The sequence below is a fragment of the Lissotriton vulgaris genome, chromosome 1_1 (assembly GCF_964263255.1).
Source record: "Lissotriton vulgaris chromosome 1_1, aLisVul1.2, whole genome shotgun sequence".
Classification (NCBI taxonomy): domain Eukaryota; kingdom Metazoa; phylum Chordata; class Amphibia; order Caudata; family Salamandridae; genus Lissotriton; species Lissotriton vulgaris.
This window is the reverse complement of record NC_141685.1, coordinates 433953914-433979636: the sequence shown is the minus strand read 5'-3', so window position 1 is coordinate 433979636 and position 25723 is coordinate 433953914. Positions and strand designations below refer to the sequence as shown.

The 25723-nt window shown below is 44.3% G+C and overlaps 1 protein-coding gene across 1 annotated transcript in view; it reads right to left on the bottom strand.

Annotated features, from left to right (window-relative positions):
- HOOK1 (hook microtubule tethering protein 1) overlaps positions 1–25723 on the bottom strand; it is a 905468-nt gene that overhangs the window by 253024 nt on the left and 626721 nt on the right. Inside the window, exons 13-15 of the mRNA XM_086953035.1 lie at positions 23835–23922; positions 23694–23754; positions 7891–8031 (exon numbers count right to left, since the gene is read on the bottom strand). Coding sequence (XP_086809161.1) covers positions 7891–8031; positions 23694–23754; positions 23835–23922 — 290 coding nt within the window. The remainder of the gene's footprint in view (positions 1–7890; positions 8032–23693; positions 23755–23834; positions 23923–25723) is intronic.

Genomic DNA, 25723 nt, shown 5'->3' with positions numbered 1-25723 from the left:
AGGGCCCCACGCAGATCGTGGAGATGCTGGAGGGCTGATCTTCGGTGCAAGGGCTGCTCGGTGGTGGGGGTTCTCAATCCCCAAAGCACAACGTCGAGGATGCCTCAGAAGCTGCGCAGTCAGCTTTTCGAGTGTCTTTCAAGAGGTCCGGTCCCACGTCACTCGGTGCCTCCACGGGTCCCTTCTTCGCAGGGACTGTGGATCGGGCTCTGAGAGGTCTGGGAGTCTGGTTCTTGTCGGGCTCTGGGCTCGGTCTCCGGCGGGAGGCGGCGGCAAAGCAGACGTCGAGTTGCTGGTTGGTACCTGTGTTCATAGGGTGGCCACTCCTAGGCCACAAGGGAGATTCTCTTCAGTCTTCTGTGCAGCAGAATGTCGAAGTCCAGTCTTCTTCTTGTTTAAAGTTGATTTCGGGATGATCTCCTGTGCAATGGCACTGCTCCCCCTCTTATTCCCAAACTGGGGGTGGATCACCTACTAGGTCCCTCCTCTGGGAGGAACCAGGAAGGGGGGCGGTTACACCCCCTTTCCTTTGTCCAGCTCCGCGCCAGGACTGGGGCTGGAAGGCCCCAGAACCGGTTTGGACTGGCCTATGCACGGGGACACCTTGTGTGCCCCGGGCATGTCTGATTCTATTCAGCCCTGTCCTACCCAATACACAAAATCCTGTCTGGGGTGGTGCTCGCACCTCCCAAGGCAGGAAACCCTTTGTCCAGGCCACCATCTGCCGAGTTTCGGTCAGCAGCAGGAGGCCAGACTTGTGTCTGTGGTGGCAGCGTCCATTTTGTGAAGCTGAGGCTCTGTTTAACTTTAACCGGGGTTAAGGCTACACACATGTCGTGTCCCTCTAGAAGGGTGGAATGCTATCCCCGTCGCCAGAATTGGCGAGGGGATAGTATTCCAATTCGTATGACACCTTACTCGACATGTTTTGATAAAGCCAAACCAAAGATAGCATTTAACCGCGAGGATTATAATGCACTTAAGAGTATATGGTATGGCAATATCCCGGAACAGCTTAGGGAGTTGTTCCGACAGCTGCAGACAGGCTCAGCTCATGCCAGAGCACCATCTCACATATTTCCAAGCACTCTGCCTCCAGGATTGATGAGGCCTTCCATAGGAGTGGCTGATAGGAACATATGTGTCCAGTTTAGGGTTAGGCACAGACATACTGTACCTAAGTAAGAGGTGATTACACCAACTTACCCCAGCTGAGTGATCAGCCAGTTGTGTCAAATATGGAGGCCAGGCCAGGGGTGGCATAATACATGCTGCAGCCCCTGGTAGGCCTTGGATACACCTATGCCCTGGGTACCTATGGTACACTGTTACAGGGGCCTATAAGGTGAACCAATTCCAATTGTTTTATGCACCTAAGGTACATGGAGTCCATTTTAAGGAGAGAGCAATCGGCCTGGGGCCCTGAATAGCAGGATCCCAGGCCAACTAAGTCAAAAACCAGCTAAACACCAGGCAAAAAGTTTGGGGGTAACCATAGTCAGATATCCACCTTCCTACAATCTAGACCCCTCAAATGCAAGCAATGAATCCATTACTGACACTGGTTCCTAACAACTGGCTACCCCACTACACTTCACTGCACAGGGACATGACATATTAAGTAACAGAAGCTATTCCTACCTGAGCATGCCCTAACAACTGTCACGTTGTATATCTATGGTTATGTATACTGTGTAATATGCACTCAATAACGATATCAAATGCATTCAATACATGCTCTGTCGTTCACAAAATGGCCAAAAAATGTACTGCATATAGGGTCCTCCGAAAAATTGTGTCTAGAAATTTTGTTTGCAAAAATGTTTGTAATTTTCATGGGTCGTCGTTAGAAAACATAAACTTCTCGGCAGATATCAAATTGTTTATTACAATGCCTGACACGTCGTTAAGAAGATATCTGTACTGTAGTAGATGCTCGCACACAATATACTGGTTAATAATGAATGCAAAATATTTGTTTTTATTACGCATAAATAATACCGAGATCGAGAATGGTTTGGATTACGCATAAATAATACCGAGATCGAGAATGGGTTGCTAACTACAAATGTATGATGTAATTACACTATACTTATATAGGCAGAACATACCCCTAAATGCACAACTGCCAGAACTAACAACATGTAACGATCCCAGTCCGTCCGCACAGTTGCGGAGGTCTGTCTTCTGATTTTACTGACAGGAACCGATCACCGGATGGAATGGGGATGCGGCTATCCCCATTCTGGCCTACCATCGCTTGGCGGGAATACCGGTATTTAACCACCCGCAGCCCAGGCGATCTCTGTCATTGAACCTTAGTGCTGACGAAAGCGGCAAACGGAAGCAGACCGAAGCGGCTCTTACGGAACCCAGAATCGGCAGAATCATATCGCCGATCCTGGTAAGAAAGGAGATAACCCCCTGTGCTTTCATCTGCATTTCATCCTGAACTTAATTGCAGCCTTCTCACGTATTATCTGCCCCTTGCAGTACCATCAGTCCATTGTGACTTAATTACGTCAAGGGTACACCAACACGGGTACGGCTGTAGCGTGTTTGAATAGGAGCATCCGCCCAACCACAATCCTCATACGCATGCCTTGCCTCACATTGAGGTAAGTGATACTTCTACCATTCCACCATTAATGCTGCATAACCCCAAGTGCAGTAAAGTGATCCTTTTTTCATTTAATTATATGACAGAACCCGGCGGGGTGCTCATGTGAGTCACTTTTAATTATTTCACTTTCACCGTGGCACACTTTCACCAAGACTGCGATATTAAATTACAGGTACTCTCCTAAAAATACCTTTTCCAGTCCACTCCAGCATTAGCGCTGGTATATGGACCTTATGCCCTTTCCTTTCTCATTGTAGATGTCCCAGTTATCCAAGTCCTGAAGAGACCCCCATCCAAACAAGGGGTCGAACGCCGTCGAACGCCGTCGACAAGTTAAAAAGAATGAGCCACTATTCAGCATGTCGAACGCCGTCGACAAGTTTAAAAGAATGAGCCACTATTCAGCATGTCGAACGCCGTCGACAAGTTTAAAAGAATGAGCCACTATTCAGCATGAGCCACTATTCAGCATGTCGAACGCCGTCGACAAGTTTAAAAGAATGAGCCACTATTCAGCATGTCGAACGCCGTCGACAAGTTTAAAAGAATGAGCCACTATTCAGCATGTCGAACGCCGTCGACAAGTTTAAAAGAATGAGCCACTATTCAGCATGTCGAACGCCGTCGACAAGTTTAAAAGAATGAGCCACTATTCAGCATGTCGAACGCCGTCGACAAGTTTAAAAGAATGAGCCACTATTCAGCATGTCGAACGCCGTCGACAAGTTTAAAAGAATGAGCCACTATTCAGCATGTCGAACGCCGTCGACAAGTTTAAAAGAATGAGCCACTATTCAGCATGTATTATCGTATACTGGTGCTCCTAAGCATGTGTATATAAATGGTCGTTCTTTGTAATTTTGGAAACCTTGTATATAATAGACCACGTTAATACTCACATTTAGGTTCCATTTCACAAGGGGACAAAATGCACAATTATTTTTTTGTTTACAAATGAATATAAAAAAAACTGTGAATTTGGTTATAAATCAACCCCTGTGTGTGAGTGGTTCCTTGTCCTCTGATATTATAGCACCTTACATATTGCCATTGAGCCTCTTTCTACTAATATTATCCTCATTAGCCACAGAAACCGCCACTTCTCGTGCAGGCACAATGTTGATAGCCGTTTTGGCACTTCCTGCTGTATGTCAGACAGATGGTGCTACATCAGACTTGGACTGGACCCGGCATGTAGTCTTCCAGTGCTTGCCTCGCGATCTTGTATGGCCTTTGGGCTCATGACATGAAGTCACTGCAGGCGTTAGAGTGATGGTCCGACCCCAGGCAGCACAGGCAAACATGATGGGGATCTGTCAGGCATTCGCTTGCAACGTTCCCTACAAGGTTTAAACCCTGTAGTTTTGGGAGGTGAAATTTCCCTTGCACACTATATGTTTGAATTTCTGAGGTAAACAAGTCTCTTCAGAGATGAGATGTAGCTCCAGAGCCACGGCTGGCGGTGCAGACAGAAAGGAACTGAAGTCAGTGCATGGGAGTGGTGCCTATATTTGCCACGCACATCATTTCCTGAGTGGAACACCGTCAGTGTGGAGCCGCACATCACCACCTACCAGTGAGCAAAGGTACTGTTGAAACGTTTTGAGATCCAGTCTGACGCCTGGGGAATATCAATAGGTGACGAATCTGCGTTTCTATCGGAAACATGCGATTTTGGAATCTAGCACTAAAATCTGACACCCATACATTTAAATTTGCAGGGTCTGTCATATTACAAGTTAAGAGACGTATAGCCAATTCATGAACAATGTTTGTTGTCTTGAAATAAAAGAGAAGAGGTATGAAGCCTTATCACATACACACTGGAGACCTCACGAGTACTGAGAGAGATTTGACACCATTTTACTGGCTAAAGCCAGTGTAGTTGATAAAGATTTGATTGTACTGTTACAATAAAAAAATGTGGTAGTGCAGGTGGCAGATAATATTGATTGGGTATGGATGTGGAAACTACCAGCTACTAATTAGTAAGCTTTAAAAAACCAGCATTAAAAATGCAATAGGTCTCACCTTTCAATAAGTTAAAGCTATTTGCTTTGCTATACAATACCATTAGCAAAGCAAATGGCTTTAACTTAATCAAAGGGGAGACATATTGCATTTTCAATACTTGTTAACTTGGTAACACTCTGTGGGCATTGTTTGCACATCATTAGTACCAGTTTAAAATACAAATATAGCAATAAGCAACAGAAAGGAGACCAGTCTAGCATTGCAAAGGGCCTTCTTCGGCGCGGCAACACAGGCAGATTAATCTTTAGTAATTTTTGAACTGTTTGAGCTAGAAACGTTTTTTTTTAAAAATAATCTGCAGATTACGTGGCAGACAATAGATTATGTGACACATTCATCACTAAGCGAATATTTCTATGGCCGCACAATCGCATACTTCCAGTGGCCCTGTGTATATGCACCCACTGGCAGACCTCAATAGATCTCATTGTGTGTCTTCCATCATTCAGGGTAATGACATTTCTCGAAATCAGCTGAGCAGCGAGATGACCGCAATAGTTTTTTTTTGCCAGCATAAAAAGGTCTCTGGCAGACAGCAAAAAATTGTGCCATCTGATTGGCTGTGTGCTTTTATGTTAGGTGTGCAGAGTTTTGGCCTCTGTGCATGTGTTATGATCCATCTGTTCTTTTGCACCTGTTTGTTGTGTACATCTTCATGCATGTTTCATACAAGAGCCAAACCTACTCGCTTTGTCAAAGACGGTTTCACAGAGCAATTACGATTTCCCTCAACCAACTGCTTACATTTCAAAACGCGGTGTCCTACAGCAGATGGCATTAGAGCTTGGAACCACTATCCCCAAGTTAGCACAATGCCAGAGAAAACAAGATGCTTAGTGTTATAAACGAAGTACACCCTTCCAGATATAATTTGTAACTCAATTATATATATTTATTATAAGCATCAGAGAATAGTTGGTGATCCCATTACAGCTAGCAGGTAGCTGAATCATAGAATACAATGACAAGAACACCATCGTGACATAGGATCCAAATGGAATGTTATATTTAAAGTGCAAATCACATGAAAATATGCAATGCAAATACAACACTTAGCAACCGATCATCCAGAATGTTACCACAAAGGAGATGATAGCAAACACACACTCTTAGACACATTATATACACACTAAGGACGCCGATTTCAAAGTGACAACATTCTAAAACAATTTCTATTATTTAAGGTTAAAAAGGATTGATTTCAAGTAAAATAAAGTGCCGAAATAATGCTGCAAAATATCAATTTTTGTGCCACAAAATGTGCACATATATTCAGCAATATCCTGGGTGGTCTGTCAAGAACCGGGCTTGAATTCAAGCATTGCAAGGAACTGTAGTTACTTCCTGACATCACTGCACAAGTACGTTTGACAGGAAGGTGGGCTATGAGTGCCAAAGCTTTTAATGCAACTTCTTGTGGTGTCATTATGAAGCCAAAGGTCATTGAATATAACGTTTATTAATGTCATCATTATGTTAATGACTTGTCTTGAAACATTAAACAGCTTACCTCTTTTGAGTTACTTAATGTTGAGCAGTACATTATTTAGTGATTAATTAATATGAAGGTGTGGAGCTCAGGCACAGGATGTGATGGAACATGCACTAATGCAAAGCCAGGAGCGCTGGATATAAGCAACTACAGTCATAACTGGGCGTACTCTTGGAAATACCGAAACAACGACCTGCTTTTTAATGCATTAGGCCCGAACCCGGCAGCTCCGGCTCGTGCCCTGTCTAAATGGGCAAAGAGCGCTCACGTTCCTTCCTTCAACGTGCTACACGGCCAATGGGCATAGATGACAGTGGACGCTAGGGGTGGAGCCTCCTGACAACAGACTGAGACTTTCAGTTACCACAGCAGCGGGCGGAGGGAGGCTCGAACGGCTGGAGCCATGGAGGCACTGGAAGGTGAGTCTTGACTTGTGCGATGGGTAGACTGTGATGTCAGTGAGGGCGTTATGTTGTAATGGTCGCAGCGGTAGCAGCAAAGGAGTGTGTTTTTCCGGCTCCTATTCCCAGCTCCATACTCTTGGGGAGGGTGAGAGAACCCATCAGTGGCAATGGTCCATGCAGAGCACAATACCCTACTGCGGCTCGTCACTGCTGGAGAACTGGTCATCTCAGGCATCATTGAGCAGCTTATTTTCGCGTTTGTCACATTGGGTGTTGGTCAGCCAAAGGGTTTTTCTATGTATCTCAGTACGCATCACTCACTACCCACTGTACTGTCGGGCTGTTCAGGGTCACAGGGAGGAATCTGAACTCCTTGTTATCACAGTTGTCCTCACTGTCACTGACCGGCGTTTACGGCTCAAACGCACCTTTAACCAGTTTAAGCATACATTAATTGGCTCATAACACTACTTAGCGCATCCTCCTCATATGTATTATTTCGGGCCGGTGGAGTTACCAAATGCGAACATCCTCACTATGCTTGTTATTATGTAGCCTGGCTACCTGCCTGGTCGTCTGATTCTGCACTGTAATATATTTTTTTGTGAATTCGGCATAAGTTTAACAAGACAGAGCGTGCTGCGTTTGGAGCGCGCGTGCGCATTACAAAAACGAAAGTGGAGCTTGCGATGACGGAAGGGAGATGTGCACATGCGTGTGTTCACGGGTGCGTACACAGACCCCAATAGGCGCGCGCCCTGGTCTGTATCACTTGGCAGGCAAGACGGTAACAATAGAACTCGCTGGCGACTGCGTCGCCATGTGCGCGACCTAATTAATGCTTTTTTCTACACTTTTCTGACATAGTGAAATTAAGTTTATGATCCTACAATAGATAGTGATTGAATCTATTGTTACTGAATTTTGCTGTTTACTGATTCATGAGCACTGGTAATAAAAATATTAGTCGTTATAAAAAGGAAATGTGTGGACAAGGAAACATTTTAAGAATGCTGGAGAAGAAGGACACAAAATGGTAGAGGAACACAAACGGGAAATCACAGGAGTATCCACTTATGGACGTTTTCTGGGATACATTCTCTATGCCTCTATGATAAATGTACAATTATGTGAAAAAAGCAGAAAAGTGCCAAGTGAATGGACACATAACGTCTGCAGTGCTAGAATATCACAGCCCTGATTTGTACTTATAACACTATAATGTTGTAGTTCGGCGCCATCTACTGACATAAACTACCAATGCCATCAAACTAAAAAAGTGGCAGATAGATTTACGGAACATCAAATGTCAGCAGTGCAAAAAGAGTAAAAATCACCTGTTCTCAGTTTCCAGTTCGCTCATCTTGCGGTGTTTATCCTCTAGCTGCCCTTGTAGTTCTGCAATACGCTCATTTTCAGACCCCTCTTGCTGCAACCGGAGCATCTTGTTTTCATGTTGTAGTCTAATAAAAACTTCCCTGAAAAGAAAAACAAACACTGAGGCCAAGGTATACTCTTTTCATTATTTAATGTAAAAAAATGTTTTCATTCTAACAGATCACAGACAATATGTAGTCTTATCACCACGCCATGTTTTAACTGGCCACGAGGCAGTCGTAGGCAATTACAATCTCGTTGCATCGTGTCACGAAAAACAAATCTTAGATCTATAAGTTGTCAATTCTTAAACACCATTAGAGTTGATTTTTTGCCTTATGCGTAATAATACATGAACGCTAATGAAAGGAGACAGAAAGGAGTATACACCCAAGTTATAACATTACTTCAGACAGTATGGGGAAGTTTTGGGGAAGGATTTGTCCATGTAGGTGTAAGAAAGTGGCTCTTTTGGACATGATTAGCCCCCCCATTGTGCCTGGGAAATTATGTAATCTAGACTGGAAGTGCACAGGGACTCTGCCAACCAGGCCCCCTGTGCCAGAGCTCCTTCTCTAAACTATACCTTTGATTCCCAATTGGCACTACTTCAGAACCCCTAGTAAATGGTATCCCTGGTATCTAGTGCATTGGCACTGAAGAGGGACCCCAAGGATAGCAGCACAAATTGTGGCACTCTAGGGTCCCCTCACCAAGACCCTGCACTCTGCCATTTGAGACTGCGTGCCTTTGTCCAGACAAAACTGAAGACTCGACATGCACACATCCCTGTGTGGCATGTCCACAGACACTGCATAGGCTATAGGTAAGACACCCCTCTAGCAGACCTTAGCCTTACAACAGGGAGCACTATATCTCCGTTGAGGGCATATTTGCATGAGCAGATATGCTTCTGCAATATCCATGTTGATTCCTGGATATTGTAAGTGACCAGGTAAGCAATAGTAAGTACATGGGCTTGACAGCCATCATTGTGAGTTCCCCAGCTCTATGATGGCTTCATTGAAGTATGGGATGCTTGGTACCAAACATCTCGTCATAATAAACCTGCACTGATTGTAGTGTCAGGCTTATTAAAAATTGCACAGAGGACCACTTAGAGGGGCCCCCTGAAACCTACCAACATTTGTACTGCGACCCAAGAATCTCTTGTTAGAAGGACCAGTACCCACCTCGTGTGCTCACCCCCCTTTTTGGGGCGAAGACAGACGGGAATACTCAGCAAGAACAGTAGGTGTGCCACCCTTTGCCAACTCCGCCCTCAGATGCTGAATGTGAAGTGAAGTACACTTTTCAGTGCCCACTATCTTGAAGATAGTGGGACTTGTCCAAACAGGGCTTGGGCTATGTCCCTCTCCCACAAGAAGTGGGCATAATTGAGGGTGTAGATCCCCAGGTAAGGGGCCAATTGGCCACTACCTGTCACTCCCTTGTAACACCCCTAAATCGGGTATTTAGGTGGCATAACCAGACCTCAGTTCCTGATGACATAAGAAGAGCTGGACACTACAGAGTCATACCAGCAGAGAAAACTGCAGAGAACTATTGACTTGGCCCCCAGCCCTACTGGCCTATCTGCACTCCTCAATGATCCTGCACCAGAAGACGACTCGTCCTGCAGCCCAGGGACCTCCAAAACACTGGGAGGACTGCCTGCCTTCGACAAAGAACAGGATCTCCGGAGAACAGTTCAGATTTGCATATGGCATATGGCCATGTCTGAACTGGGGTGGTGGAGTGAGATAAAGAATGATGATGGATTAAACCCAGATCAGTTGACTGGGGGTGAGTGTTTGATTTGCTCAAACGCTACGTCCATTATCCCCTTTGGTATCACTTTGTTCGCCCTAAGTTGGCAGGGCATGCCCAGATGTGGGTCCCTTGCTCACTTTGAAGAAGCTCCCCTCACAAAGATGTGCGCTCAGTGACGTGTGGAACAGATCGTTCCTTTAAGTTTCCAAACTGGTTATAATCCAAACAATAATCCACTTTTTGTAGTAGTTCAAACGTTTATTTTCATATTTCAAACATTCATAATATTCATCTTATGATGTTTTCATCATTTTCCCAATCTTCCGAAAACCCAATGCATTTCGGGTCAAACCAAAAGGACCGTTCCTCAGGGGTCTATAAAGAAATCATACAGGACCAGGTTAGTTGCCTGCAGTATAACTTGCATGTTCACAGTAACATGTATGAACTCAGTGATGTCATGCAAAATGAAAGTGGCAGTACGAAAGATGAAAGTTACACCCTCAGTGTAGGAAGAATACAAGTACGAGCATTGATAGTTACACCCTCATTGTGAGACCATTAAACCACCAAAAGTAAGCTTCTGATAGTCTGACAGCGTGAAAATCAGGATATACAGTGGCTGAGATAGAGTTAGTAATCACCGAAATACACCGTAAGTTCACCGCACTACTCCGTGCAAACACGAAACATGAGTATGACGCAACAGAAAATACCAGTTTAAAGTGAAATACACTCGATAACATGCCCCAGCCTGAAAGCATAATTTTAAACTTACTTAAAGACTGGGAACACAGCGTCTCCGTAAACACCTCGGGAGCCATGTTCAACTACCTCACTGAACATTAAACCAATAGCGCACCAAGAACTTTGCATGTGACGCGGGTCACATGACATGAGTATATCGGCTTCACGGAAAGCAAACTAGCCGGGATGTGAACAACTGGGGTTTGAATAAAGTTCAAAGTTCGGCTGCCATAACAACATCATACCAAATAAAAAATGAATGAACATATGCATGCAGGCACCTCACGCAAAAGCTAATTGATGTACCTAGAATAAGCTGGCAAATAGTGGTTAAAGAAATAAGCAAACTTTTACTCAGATGGGCTGGTCTACCTCTGAGTATATATGGCAGAGTTAACCTAATTAAAATGGTGGTAGTGCCTAAAGTAACCTTTTTATTTAACAGTATCCCATTGACTTTTTACAAGGCAAGATAGGTTCCTTTATTTGGGCCACTAAATCACCAAGAATAGCTTGGAGGAAGTTAAGAAGGGGTTTAAAAATAGGCGGCTTGGCCCTCCCAGATTTGCTCCTATATTGTTACGCTTTTCAGTTGAAGAACTTTAGACTCCTGGCTAATAAGTTGGACTCCTCCTCACACGGCCGTTTGTTTCAGGCGTTGCTATCTGACCTACCGCAGGGCCTTGAATTTTTCTTGTTCAAATTCGGTGCCCAGAAGTTTTACAAGAAATTTTCTTTAGAAATCTTATTAACAGCACTTACGTTGTGGCAAGTAGCCTGTAAAACATGGGGAATTCCCTATTATAATCCTTTAGCCCCAATCTGGGACTCCCCGGGAACACCTGCATGCTTATTAGACCGTCTGTCGCTCCCTCTTAGGGATGCGGGTTTTGTAAGATGGGGAGACCTGAGCAACAATCTAGGACTTCTCGATTGGACATCCCTATGTAATATAACAGGAGGGTCCCTACAAGATTTAAATTCTATCAACTATCAACTATCATCTTGGTGGGGGAGCCAACATTGGGAGCTGGAGAATGAGGGAAATGGCTTCCTGGAACTAGCCAGTAGACAGGAAGGCTGGAAGGGGGAGGTCTCCGCATGGTACATTTTACTAGTGGGGGCAAATGATCAGCAGGAGGCAGAAATTTCCAAACTTTGGGGTGACCTCCTTGCAGATAGCTCAGCAGGGAAGTTGGAGGTTTGGAAAGATTCATGTATAATATCTCAAAAGACAATAAAGCCTGCCAATCTTAGAAGGAACCACCTTTACAGCATACAGGGTTTATTGGACTCCCTCAAATCTGACAAAAATCTCTGGAGAATCTTATTACTGTCCAAGATGCAAGCTTTCAGCAGCAGACGACCTACATATTTTTATGGACTGCCCAGAAATCAAAAGCTATTGGCAGCAGGTTTGCAGTTTCTTAGAGGACGTACTGTTGAGATCAGTAACCTGCAGTCCGAGATAGTATTTTTCAGTTCATATTTTATGTTATTGTCATCGCAAGGAGGGAGGTGCGTAAAGAATGGAAATCATTGCCCCCCCCCCCCCCCCAGGTTTGCTGACTGTCTTAGGAACATCATGGGTATAAGTAAATCAGATCTGTTGTGCAGTGGAGAGGGCGCTGCTAAGATATGGGCTCCATTGGTAAAATGGTCAGACAGATAAACGATGAAAAGTCCAATGATTATGCCAGGGGTTTGTGGTCTGGTCCTCCCAAGGGGCGAGGTTCACCCACATCGAGAACGGGAGTTGGACTAGTAGACAGCCTACCTCTGGGTGATCTTATACCGCTATGCATAAAATCTCAGGGTGCATAGTAATGATTTGTGCTAGCGGCTTTGAGAGATCCCATCTAGTCTCAACATCTGGTGGCATCTATGAGGACAAAAAAAAAAAAAAAGAACATATGCATGCAAACAGCGCGAAATGCGTCGTAATCACAGTGCAACCAACATCTAAATGGTGAAATACATGAAATGAATAAAGGGGAGAATACCAAAATTGTACATTTTCATCACGAGCACTCGTTGTCAAAAACATTGCAAGATCAATAATACCAGCAATATGTTGCCCAAAATTTGTGCACGTAGCAGTGAATAAAATCAACAAGTCACATTTTCATAATGCTCAATAAAGGACCCTGGGTAAAGAGCAGTCCATCTGCCAATGCCATAGATTATCAATAGTTTTATAAGAAGCAAGTATATTCAATCCTGTCATTCATCCCAACTGGTTGGAGGGAATGAAGTTCTTAATCCAAAAAAACTCTGCCTGTAATCTTTGTTTACTGTGATCCATGTCGCGGCGTTGTTTAACCACCTCTAGAATCGTACATCTCAATTGTGAGATTTGGTGACGTGCCTCAATCCAGTGATTAGCCACGGTGGATTTTGTGTTTGAAAGTCTGATATTACTTTTATGCTCTGTAATTCGCACTTTTAGTTTCCGTTCAGTTTGACCCACGTATACTTTCCCACAAGGGCACTTTATCGCATATATGATGTTCTTAGTGTCGCATGTGGCCGAATGCTGTAATTCAATTTAATATCCTTTTGTGGGATGAGTAAACTGGTTGCCTAATATCATATTACCGCAGTGAACGCAGTTTTGACATCTAGACATTCGTTTGTGTGATATTTTTTCTTTACTAGGACTGTTCAGAATTTCTTTTAAGTTACGTGATCTTTTGAATGCAAACGTGATTCTCTCACTGTATAACTCTTTCAAGTCAGGTTCTTCTGAAATTAAAGGCCAATGTTGGTTTAAAATTCGCTTGATTCGTACTGCTTCCGTAGAATATTTTAACACACATACAGTTTTAGTCGTATTAACTGGAACTTTTGCTTCAAGTAACGTTTTCCTGGATTTTGCTTTGACTTTATCTAAGGATTCCTTCAAAATCATTTCTGGATAAACCCTAGTGCGGTATTTCTGAGTTTGTGTCTCAAACGATGTGTGTAAATCAGATTCATGAGTGGTTATAAGTTTTAGTCTGGTAAATTGAGATGTTGGTAGATGCTTTTTAAGTGTCTCAGGGTGAAAGCTTTGGAATAGTAAACACGAATTTCGGTCAGTTTGTTTTATGTGCACTTGAGTGCTCAAATTGTTGTTACGCAATGTGACTTTGACATATAGAAAAGCTATAGATGACTCCTCTATGGTGTGTGTGAATTTAATCCTCTCATTGTGCGTGTTTAAAATTTCAATGTTATGTTTCAATTCTGCCTTTTCCCCTTTCCAAATCAGGAATATATTGTCTATATAGCGCTTAAACAACATTAAGCCGCTTGTCCAGATGGGATTGTTCAGAAAGTGATCACATTCAAATTTGTGCATATAAATATTGGCGTATGAGGGCGCCCCCCCCCAAAGCCCATGGATGTTCCATTACACTGATTGAAAAATTTCACTTGCCACTCAAAATAACTGTAGAATAAAGCAAATTGCATCAGTTCCAGAATAAATACTTGTTGTGATTCATCCATATCACTCTGTAGTAAGCTCCATTCAAGTGCTTCAATCCCCTCACTATGCGGGATCGATGTATATAAAGATATTACATCTATAGTGCATAACAAATAGGTGGAACCTTCTTCAAATTGAATGGAATTCAATAGTTTCAAAAAAGCCGTTGTGTCCTTGATGTAGGTGACGCACTTTTGTACGATGGGCTGTAAACATTTGTCTACAAATTTTCCTATCTGTTCCGAGATGGAGCCACAGGCCGAGACGATGGGTCTAAATGGAGGATTAACAGGATCTTTATGGATTTTCGGCAACATATACAGTTGCGGTCTTCTGGGATATTTCACTTCAAAAAATCTTTTGGTTTTGTCACTATTCCAATTCATTTCCTTTGCGTGATCAATGATTTTCTGTAGAATAGATTGATATTCTTGTGTGAGGCCTTGTTCCAGAGGTAAATAAATGTTTACATTGGCAACATGATTATTCACACAGATCAGTTGACTGGGGTGAATCTTTGATTTGCTCAAACGCTACGTCCATTATCCCCTTTGGATCGCTTTGTTCGCCCTAAGTTGGCAGGGTATTCCCAGACGTGGGTCCCTTGCTCACTTTGCCACTGGATTCAAGCTAGCCTGGCTGATGACAGCTGATTAGTCAGAAACCGGTCCCAGGATGCTTATTTTCGGTCCAGGGAAGACATGGCTTGGCAGTTCGGGCTGGACTGTTCCCATGAGGCACAGGGTCAGACGGATTTGCATATGGCTATGTCTGAACTAGGGTGGTGGAGTGAGCTAAAGAATGATGATCGATTAAACCCAGATCAGTTGACTGGGGGTGAGCGTTTGATTTGCTCAAACGCTACGTCCATTATCTCCTTTGGTATCGCTTTGTTTGCTCTAAGTTGGCAGGGTATGCCCAGACGTGGGTCCCTTGCTCACTTTGCCACTGGATTCAAGCTAGCCTGGCTGATGACGGATGATTAGCCAGAAACCGGTCCCAGGATGCTTCTTTCCGGTCCACGGAAGACATGGCTTGGCAGTTCGGCTGGACTGTTCCCATGATCCGGAAAGTTCAGGAAACTGGAGCCCCTGACAACAGAAGAAAGTGAGGTCACTGACCTAGGCAACAAGCGCCTCGACTTACCAAGTGGAGAACGACAGCCCTGGACCCCAAAGGGCGATCAACGGCGAAACCAGACAGTAGAAGGCCCTGCATACTGCGCACCCGCAGAGACTTCGGTTTCAGATGTTGGCAGGCTTCACAGTCCGTGGAGTCATGGTGCTCGCCCAGACACCACATACAAATAAGATGCAGGTCTGTCGTGGACATTTGCCGCAAACAAGAATGACAAGATTTAAAGCCCGACGGCATCGCACATTGTTCCCGACACGAAGCGTTGAAAATGGGGCCTGAAAACAGGCCAGAGGAACTCACTCTGGATCCGCGTTGCACGGGGAAAAGAAGGAAATTAACGTCAGCGCCCCAGGAGGGACTTCGCTGACGTCACCTAAGAGGACGATGTCAGGGCGGGTCGTGTGGCACCGTCCCTCGGCACCCAGAGGTGCTGCTACAAAAAAATTCCGGATCCAGTCTCACGCCTGGGGATATTCTAAGTTAAGGAATCTGTGGCTAGATGTCTCTAAAAGATGATAAAGACATATGTGTGGTTAAGACTTGCATTGTTGAGACTGTGTGGTACCAGAAGGATGGTAAACACATGCGTGGTTCCATCACACAACCATTTTAAAAGGGGGAAATGAGAAGTGAGAAAAAGTCAACTAAGCTGTAGAACACGTTACTTACCTTGGTTAATGACTTATCTGGTAAATCTAAACCTAAATGCAGTATTTGTAAAGCACAAACTACTCACCCATTGACTGCCGGATAGCCACTGTGATGGTTGGGACTACACCGCCAAGCCAGCAGCATCCCGACTGCTGTATTTTCTGGAACACTGCCAGGCTGGCGGTGTTGTGCTCGCGGTGCCAGGGCATGCTTCAGCTCATAGAAAGTCTGTAGCATATGATGCTGCCGTGGCAGCATCGCTTGCACGGCAGTGCACTGTGTACCATGCATCATGTTGTGCATGGCACACAGTGTACACATGACAATGCAAGCTTAAGAGGGCACAGCATGTGCCGCCATGCACCATACCCATGTGCTAAAACACCCAGAGGCCCTGTTTGGGACCCCTTCCCCTGCCTTTCGGCCAACCTTTTCATGGCGGGGTCCCCATTGCTGCTGCAAGGAGTCCAGTACCACAGGTACTGGCACTGTGCGGCACTGGTCGGTCCTGGCATTTCTACACTTGGAGGATCTGACCTGTGGGAGCACTGCTACCTCTTCCTGGGCGGCTGCTACGTCGGTAGTCCCCGTAGGCAGCAGGTCGATGTACTGGGTCTTGCTTCTTTAGTGCATGCGGCTACAGGGAAGTAGCTCTTCTACTCCAAGGGAGTTTCTTTGTCTATATGCAAAGTGCTGGCAGCCCTCTGGGTTTCTTGAGGTCTGCACAGTGGCAGGACAAATCAGTTGCTCCATTAGGTTTGGGTGCAGCAGGTTGGCTGGCAGGGTATGCGCCAAATCAGTCTTGCTTATCGGTTCAGCAGTCTTCTTCTTTGTCCATTTCTTCTTTTGGTCTGTAGAAATCTGAAATCCTGGTATCAGGGGGTCCACTAAATACTCAATTTAGTAGTGTTAAGGGGAGTGAAGGGAAGCTGTCAATGGGAAATTCACCCTTGGGGTCACTACAGCCCCTAGATGACCACTTTCTTTGAAAAGTGGGCATCACCCTGTCCCAGAATTCCTAATTCCACCACACACAAGATGGTGGAATCTCTAAAGTCATATTCACTTCCAGCTGGTCACCCTAAACGTGTGTCCAGCCTTTCAGTGCAACATGCCCCTGCATAGCTAATTTCCCCCCTGTCCTGGTGTCAAATGGGCCTGGTCAGGGGGGTGGCATCCCTTTGAGGGAAAGCCAGATTCACATACCAAAGACGGCAGGCTCTTTGAAGCCCCTTGCTTTGGAATGCTAATTGGCAGGTCATCCTGTTGGAGGGGGTGTAAACACTCTCTGCTGGACAGGCTGCTAACAATCTGAGAGCATAGGCCCTCACTCCTGGGGTCAAGAAACGTATTTGTGGTGGCAAGCTGGTCAGGACCAGTCAGCCAGCACACTAGTAGTTGGTAGGTTTTCAGGGAACACCTCTAAGGTGCCCTCTGGGTGCATGTATAAATAAATCCATCACTGGAATTAGTGTGGGTTTATTAATATGAGGTGCCACTCGGACGGAGAGCCCCTTGCTGCCACAACTCTCGGGCCATAATCTCTTGCTTGCTCACCTGCCACCTTCAACGCCGATTTGGGGCTGATTAATGGACCTGCGGGACTGCGAGGACCAGGGATCCTAGCGGCGAGTCACCGGCCGCACCTGGGTCCTCTTCCCGCCTCACCTCCCTATTAAGCAACGCCCACTTCTGTGTTTCGCCCGGGCAAAGGGCGGGCCGTCTAAGGTCGTACGAGGCCGGGCTGGGCCCCCCTCTTTCAATTGCAGCTCCCTGCTGTATCCTTTAATGAACCTACTTTAGCATACCTTCATATTGACTTTGTATGATTTTCATTCTGTGCTAAAGTCCTAAAGAACCAGCTATTATGTCTTTACGGTCTGGGAAGGACAGAAATGTAACCCTTTTGTCATCGGGAGGGGTGGTTACTGGTACTTTGGATCAATTTTTTAAACGGGCTACAACAATTATTGAGAAAGAAATAGCCCTCACAGAGAAGCGCTTATCCCTGGATCTTATAACTGGAAGCGCTCATCTTTAGGTCCAACTGGGTCAGTGGTCTCTCTCGAACCGTTAAGACAACCAGACCCTTTAGTTACCCATGGTTGTAGAGCAAGTCCCTTGCCGGCAGCCACTGATGATGTAGTGGGCTGCTCTATTTTGAACTTATCTACAACCAGTACAGTCTCTAGTAGTTCCAATACAAGAGTATTAAATTCTCCCTTAACACACAGATTATCCCCTTTAGCTCAGAATCAGGGGCCACCAGCTACCACTACACACAACAAAAGGAAAAGAGGGGGTGGTCCTTTGAAGGGGGGTCTGGCAAAAATTCAAAAGAAAAATACCAAAATCCTGGCTTCTCATGTTGCCGTTCAGCCCCCTAGCCCGTCTAGGGCCCCAATAGAATCTACCAAACAATTCCCCTTTTGTGGTTTAGATGATGTCGGGTTCCTGGGTAAAATAGAAATTTTGATCAAATCTTTGATGTTACCTTTTCTGGAAACAACTAGGATGATCAATTCTAAATTAGATCAAATTGAGAAACAAGTTGTAGCAAACTCTATTACATTGGATAATCTGGTAAAAGGCATGGATAGCATAAAGGTCCCAGACACTACTTCCAAGGGTTTGGGATCTGGTAATGGCGCTAGGGTGGCCCTACAAGCCACTATTGCCAAGCCCAATACCCAGTCTGAAAAATCATGTTTGGAGAACCTCCCTGTAGTTAAAACCCCCCCGAGTATTACCAGGGCTGGGGGCATGGTGGTAGGCGCGGTGCCTAGAACGCAGTCTGCATCACGGGTTTTAGACGTAGGTAGAAAGTCTAATGGGCCTACCTCGCTGGAGAAGAAGGTCTCTAAACAGCGTCTCCCTTGCATAAACCTCTCCCCAGAGTCCGCGCCATACACAATCATACTGGTGGGAGTGCGAGCATTAGGGGAGGAGAATTTAGAATCGCCTAGGGAGTTGAAAAACAAGGTAATCTACTGGCTCAACAAGAATAGAACTCTTCCCCACTATTCCAACACAGAGATATTAGGAGTTAGAAGGGTGAGCTGGGTGGGATACAGCCCCAAGGACTTAGAGGGAGACTGTGTCGTTGTGAATCTTAGGGATCCCTGGGTGGTTGATTACATCCGAAGAGAACCTAGGTTTGGGAGAGTGGATGATGATTTAATCCTGTTTTATGTATCTTAACTTATTACCTTGTATGTTTGGCCTAATTTATTACTTGGTATGAAATGTGTTCTGAAATTAATGGCTAACTAAGTTTTAATGTGTTTTTATTAAGGAGGGCATATGCTGTAATTAGTTAGAACACAGTGTTTTAGGATTGTCTTTTATGAAGAAATATATCGAAATAAAGACTTATGAACTGAATATGAGGTGTTTGATACCAAACACCATATATTTCAGTGAAACCATAATGTAGCTGGGGAACATAACTTTAAGATAGCTTTCCTGCTCACTTGCAATATCCAGTAATAGAACTGGACATCACAGGAGCATATATGCTCATGCAGATGACTTCACAAAAAATATAATGCACCCAGCCTTACGGCTCAAAGTCCTGCTCTAGGGGTGATATATATATATATTAGATGCAGTGACTTTGGCATGACAAGAGTGTGTCATGTCATGTTTTCACTCTTGGTTTGCACCACTTAACACAGCCTCCAATAGCAGTCTGTGTGGTATTTGTATGTGGATCCCTTAGGGTAGCATAACATATGCTGCAGCCCTAAGGGACACTCTTTAGTACCCCTGCCCTAGGTACCTGGGGTACCATCTACTAGGGACTTACAGGGAATTTGCTAATTGTGGCACAATCAGACAACACCTTGTTTTAGGGAAGGAGCACTGAGGTCTCGTTAGCAGGCCTCCATGAACTATCAGAGTTGAAAACCAGCATCTAGTAGCTAAAAAGTGGGGGGACAACTGGAACAAAAGCCCAGTTTCCTACAGTAGCTCTTCCCGGATCTGTGCTGGCTTGTGCAGAAATAAAAGAACTGACATCAGCACACCTGAGTGGCACCTATATAGGCACCATGAACGTCCCTTTTGGCACGGACGACACCGACTAAGCCACTCAGAGCCAAATGACACCACCTACCGGCGCAGGGGCTCCTGCTCATCAAACATTTCCGGATCCAGTCTGATGCTTGGGTATAATTCTAAGGTAAGGAATTTGCAGATAAAAGTCTCAATCAGACACTGTATCTCAAGAATGGGACAATCTAGAACAATAATTAAACAACTATTTGTAATAGTTTTTATAAATCCAATTCAAAGGTGGAATGTGATTTTTATTAAGTATTAAGAAAAAAAAACTTTTAGAAAGTTACATTTTCAGTGCCTGAAGTTCTTGTATATTAAATTTGCATTTGCTCTCCCACTTATGCACACCAGTAATTAGCATTTGAATAGGGGTGAAAAAAGGTGCAAAATGAATCCCAGAAGCAAGCAAAAGGCTCACCTGAACAGACAGAGCTCACTGCTCTGAACCTTACAGAATATGTAGGGGGGGGGGCGCTATGATCTTCCTTATTATCATGTCACACCTTGCCAGACTGTCAAATCCTGTTTGACAGGTCAGCTGAGTTTAAATATAACACTTGAGGTGCACATGAAAAAAGAGACATTCACTGTTTGCTGGAAACCCCTACTTTTGATCTACCAGAGTCCTGTCCCTGGATTTATTGTGAGTACAGCGACTGGACAAATTGGGTCTTTGTGTTAGATTAGGGGAGGACAACAGACTTACTAAAGTATATCTCCCACAACCGCCCCGCACTCAGAGCTCAAGTTTAGTGTGACTGAAGACTATTGCCAGCTTGAAATGCCCAGAGTGGGTAGGGTTGGCTCAAGGAACTTTGAAGTCACTTCTTAAGGCATTCCCAGGAGTCATTAGCACCCACTAGCTTGTGCCAGGAGTAAATGTAGCATCTGCAGACTCACACTTCAGAGCATTCCTGGAGCTGAGGAATATCAGGACTGAACTTAAAATGTTGCCTGCGACCTGATAAGAGCCATGAATGAACAGACCTGCTCTCTTTTGTATGCAGGACAAAAGTGCACTCCAAGGGTCATAAGGCTGGCCTCCTGTTAAAGCGAGATGGATTCAACAAGCTATAAGAGGTCTTTTCCGGCTTGGCAGTGGCAACTGAACCTGGACTGGTTCCTTCTGTGTGACCTCTGCCTAACACCCTGTAATTCTCCAAGTTCCTCCTAAGAGGTCCTGAGGGACTTAAAACATTGTTTTAGTGAACCCTGACCACTCTATACCATAGCTACCAGGTTAAGTAACCAGGTTAATTAGTTGCTTTGAGGGTTCATCCCGACAATGGTTGTGATTATTCCTTGAGGTCGGTAGTCACCCACCAGAAATAATAATCAGATTTCTTACAACTTCAAATGACACATTGTGATGCAGTTCTTATATTGACATCTAAAGAATAATGTTTAAAGAAGGAGTGCAGAGAGGCCTAAGTAGTTGCAAGGCAAGTTCACCAAATTGGAACTCTGAGAAGAGGGTCCTTTTCTGCCAGTGGCAGCTGTTAATAATGCCTAAAATACAGGCAGAAACCTATAAATCATGGTTTACCTTACCAAGTTTGGATCCTTGGTTGATATTTTGGCTGAGATCCTGTGAATACAGCAACTGGGAGTTCTAGTACGCTCTATGTAGTTTCTCCTCACCTCTGGAGTGGTAAGGAAAAGTAAATGAAACTTGAAAGTTTATTTTGGCTTATCTCTTAAAGTCACACGCTCATTCTAAAACAATGAGAAACAAAAACGCCTGTATCTCTCCAACCATTCACACTTTCATGTAAAATATTTTTAAAGAAAAAAATGCATAGGTTCAAAGAGAGCTACCATTAAGAAGGACATTACTAATTTAAGGTAGAACAGAGACACAAAACAAAATCAATATGTGGAAACTTGTACTTTGGTCCCTATCAGAAACTATCCACTACTGGGAGCTTGAATTAAGACCATGGTTAGATTAATATAAATATATGCAGGCTGAGAATATATTGCCAGCCAACTCCTACTATACTTAAGTACAAACTCATGAATGTTCACTACTTCATCTTGAAGGGGGATCAAATGATCTGATAAGACAAAATCTAGAGAAAACAATACCACTGCTAGAACATATTACACTTCTAGAAGGACCTACTGATTCAATGAGGAATTCCTCACCTCATATGAAATACACTGGAGAAATCACACAGGATGATTCAGGATCAGTCACCATTTTGGACGTAAGAAGTTGCTATAACAACCACTGACATTTCAGTAAGTGCAGCACTGCCAGGCTATGTACTTGGCATCCTTGGCAGTGGCAGTAGCGGCTGTGAGATTTCGCCTCCTCTCAAGTGACGAAAACAATTCAGGCTTATCAGCTGGTGTGCACCATACACCATAGTTTGTCTGGGCACCCAACACGGATGAACGCAGAGGCTCCGCCATCAAATCTTCAAGTTAACCACTGTAAACCTCTATCGCTATGATTTGGCAGAGGAATTAAATGTGTATGCAGTCTGTAGCATTGCCCTCATCCACTTTCTGAGGTATTAATGGGAAGATAAGAAGGGGCACTGGCATGAGGTAAAATGATGATTGTGTAAATATGTCCACACAGTCAAGAATTTTGATTGATGGCACAAAGTTGTCTAGGCACTGTCTAGGGGTGGTGTGGAGTGCAAACAAATGATGGATTTAGGCCTAGATCTCTGTACTGGGGTGAATGTATGACATTGTTCTGCATTCTGTCCATCACCTGCTGTTTTTGCATTTGTCACCCCAAGTGGGACGGGTATGCTCAGACGTGAGTCCCGTGCTCTCCACACCACTGGAGTCAAGCTATCCTGGCTGATGATGGCTGATAGCCAGAAACCGGTCCTAGGAAGCTTGATTCCAGTCCAGGGAAGACATGGCTTGGCAGTTCAGGCTGGACTGTTCCAAGGAGGCAAAGGGTCAAGGCTGATTTGCATATGGCCATGTCTGAACTGGGGTGGTGTGGAATGCAAAAAAATGATGGATTTAGGTTCAGATCTCTGTACTGGGGTGAATGTATGACCTTGTTCTGCATTTTGTCCATCAACTGTTGTTTTTGCGCTGGGACTAATCTGAGCATGCACTAAGAATTAATGATTACTCAAATGTTGGGGAAAATGTTACCACACACTAGGATTACAGACTGATGGTGGAAACCTGAACATGGACTGACTATTTATTAATATTGGTGTAAATATAGCCAACAAGCTAAAAAAATCTATGTGACCGCGTAAATATTGCGTCACTGAAGATTTCGGAATGCAGATGTTAACATGATGATGTCTACCGCTTGAGGGCTGACAGCACTGTCATAATAGTGGTAACCCTTAACATATTGTGGATATTCTTATCCAAATGCTGCTACGCCCTGGTGTTAAGCTTGTACTGCTATGTTTGTAACATTATCACTACAGATGTCTGAGGCGTCAACTTGTGAGATTAATCCAACGTGCCCGGTTCCACCCATGCATACCCTCCCTTAATCATCCATTCCCCCACCTCTCTAGCATACACATACATATTCAACATTTCATTTATGCACTTGCTCATTCAACCATCAATCATTTCATGCACTCAGTCAACTATTAAGTATCCATTCAATCGTTAATTCATGCATGTAGTCACTCATCTGTTCAACTTTTGAAACATTAACTCTCCACACAGCCACATACACACAAACACGCCAGTCAATGAAGAAGCACATTAAAAATAGCTAAGCTTAATGGCTTTGATAATGCTTGTTTTCTTTGCTGCACAATACTATCTAGCCCTTTTCATACACTGAGAAGGTGCATGTAAACAAGAGGGGTACTAAAATGGTACAATGGTACAGAAGTCTCTCTGAAATTAATAAAATAAGTTGCCTATTTTGACCAGTCCAACTATCACGTGGTCAACAAACACATAATACCCTACCTGTACTCCACAGGCAGAATTTCAGCAGCAAGGTTGGCATAACCGGATACTCCAGCAGCACCTAAAAAAATGTACAAATAGTTTATTTTTGTTTTTATCATTCAATTAAAATATAAAATACATGTGGTTTAATAAAAGTACCAGCTTGATTCAGATGATCCTGTTGAATCTGTGAGCACCTGAGTTCTTCGTTGGTCTCCTTTAAAGCATCCCGCTGTGTTATGAGTCGCTATAAAAAAAGCATTAGAGTTAGTTGCAGGGGATTAACATTGACTAGGTATCAAATGTAAACACTGTACATAGTAACAATTTCAACAATCATTCTGAAACACCTCTATAAACAATAATGAAGGAATTGATGAACTGCTGAAACAAACTTATTGAACATTTTATAAACTAGCAATTTGAAAGCCAATAGGTATGGCATTGGGTTTGTAAATTCTTGTGATGCAAACATGTAGTTAGTAATAAAGCATTTTCAAATCATTGTAAGAAGTCCGCCAATCAATACACAACTCAAGCATACATCTTTGAATGTTCTTGATAAATTGCAGCTAGGGGATGTGAAGGCATGCTCTCGAATGGTGGTTTTACCAGACTAGCTTTTGTTATACTTATGGTAAAAAATTTAATTCCAAGATTTTCAACTACACAAGCATGGGTCTCACAATAGGATAACTTGCACTCCAATAATTGCACCTGCTGTCTTCTGCCATCACCATTATTTGAATGTTGGGAGAGGATATGGCCTAAAGGCTAGGGCGGTCAACCTCTGAGCTGGGGAACCGGGTTTGAGTCTTGGCAATATGGCTGAGATACCCGCCACCCCCTCTCAACACAATCCCCAAGGATGGGAAACCGGAAACGGTTCTGAACTTTTGGAAGGCGGGAGGGAGTGACCCTCCCGGCCGTATTTATTAAATTATGAAACAAAATCAAAACATTAAAATAACAGTTTCATATTATGTACAATTTCATTTCCACATTACAATGTTTGGCTAACCTTAACAGATCTCTAATACAAAGGTTCTCCTAGCCGAACTAACATCCTACAAAAACATTTGACTTGAAATTGTACATCCTAACGTTAAGGGCCAACGGCAAGGTCATAACCGGTGTCAGATCCCTAAACCAGAAATACCACCCTCACTTGTGAGGGGACCAACCGCACAGAGGCGTACCTCAAGTGCATCTACCAATTTCCCTTGGACTTGACGGGGGCCCCAATGAACTCGACGCCATTTAACGGTCGTCCGAGGACTCGTGTGAGGTGTCTAAAAGGTAGCGTAAACCCCCCCCCGAACCCCACACAACTTACACATCTGCCGTCGCAGATGTCCTGGCCCCAGGAAATTCCCCAGGAGGGCCCGTAGCCCCTCCTATCCAGGAAGGGGCCTTGACCACCTTTCCTTTCCTTCCGGCGGCCTATCCTTAGACGGGACCGCCTCCCCGTTGAGGGGCCAATGGCCACCTCCCCCGAGCGCTCCCATCCGTAATGGGTGACGCCCCCCCCATAGGGATCTTCCAATTACTGCTCACCGATCATGACCTTACCGCCCGACAATAAATACGACAAATCTACCTAAATTACTAAATTACAAAAACAATTATGACTTATTACAAGCATGATTACTGATCAACATTAGTGCAAAACACTTTATTTGCAAAACATACTGAAAGTGACCATCTTTATTGCATATTCAAAATTATTACGACAATTATCACAACCTGCAAGAAATAGAGTTACCACATCAAAACTTTATTCAAAACAACTAGCTGTCCTCAGGGGCTGGTGGGTGGGTCAAAATTGCTCTTCGTTCCGTCTCGAGCTCACGTGCAGCGGGGAGGTGCAGCTTCAGAGCACAGGAACAAGAGGATGCTTTCTTGGCTTGTTGCTCCTTTTATCCGTCTTCAGGGCGGGCGTAAACCCGCCCCCGCCTGCCTCCGAGGGCGTGGCCGGTCGCGTCAGTGTCTAGGACAACCCACTCCAGGGCGGGAAAAGGCGCGCCCCGGCTACGCCGCTTCGGGCA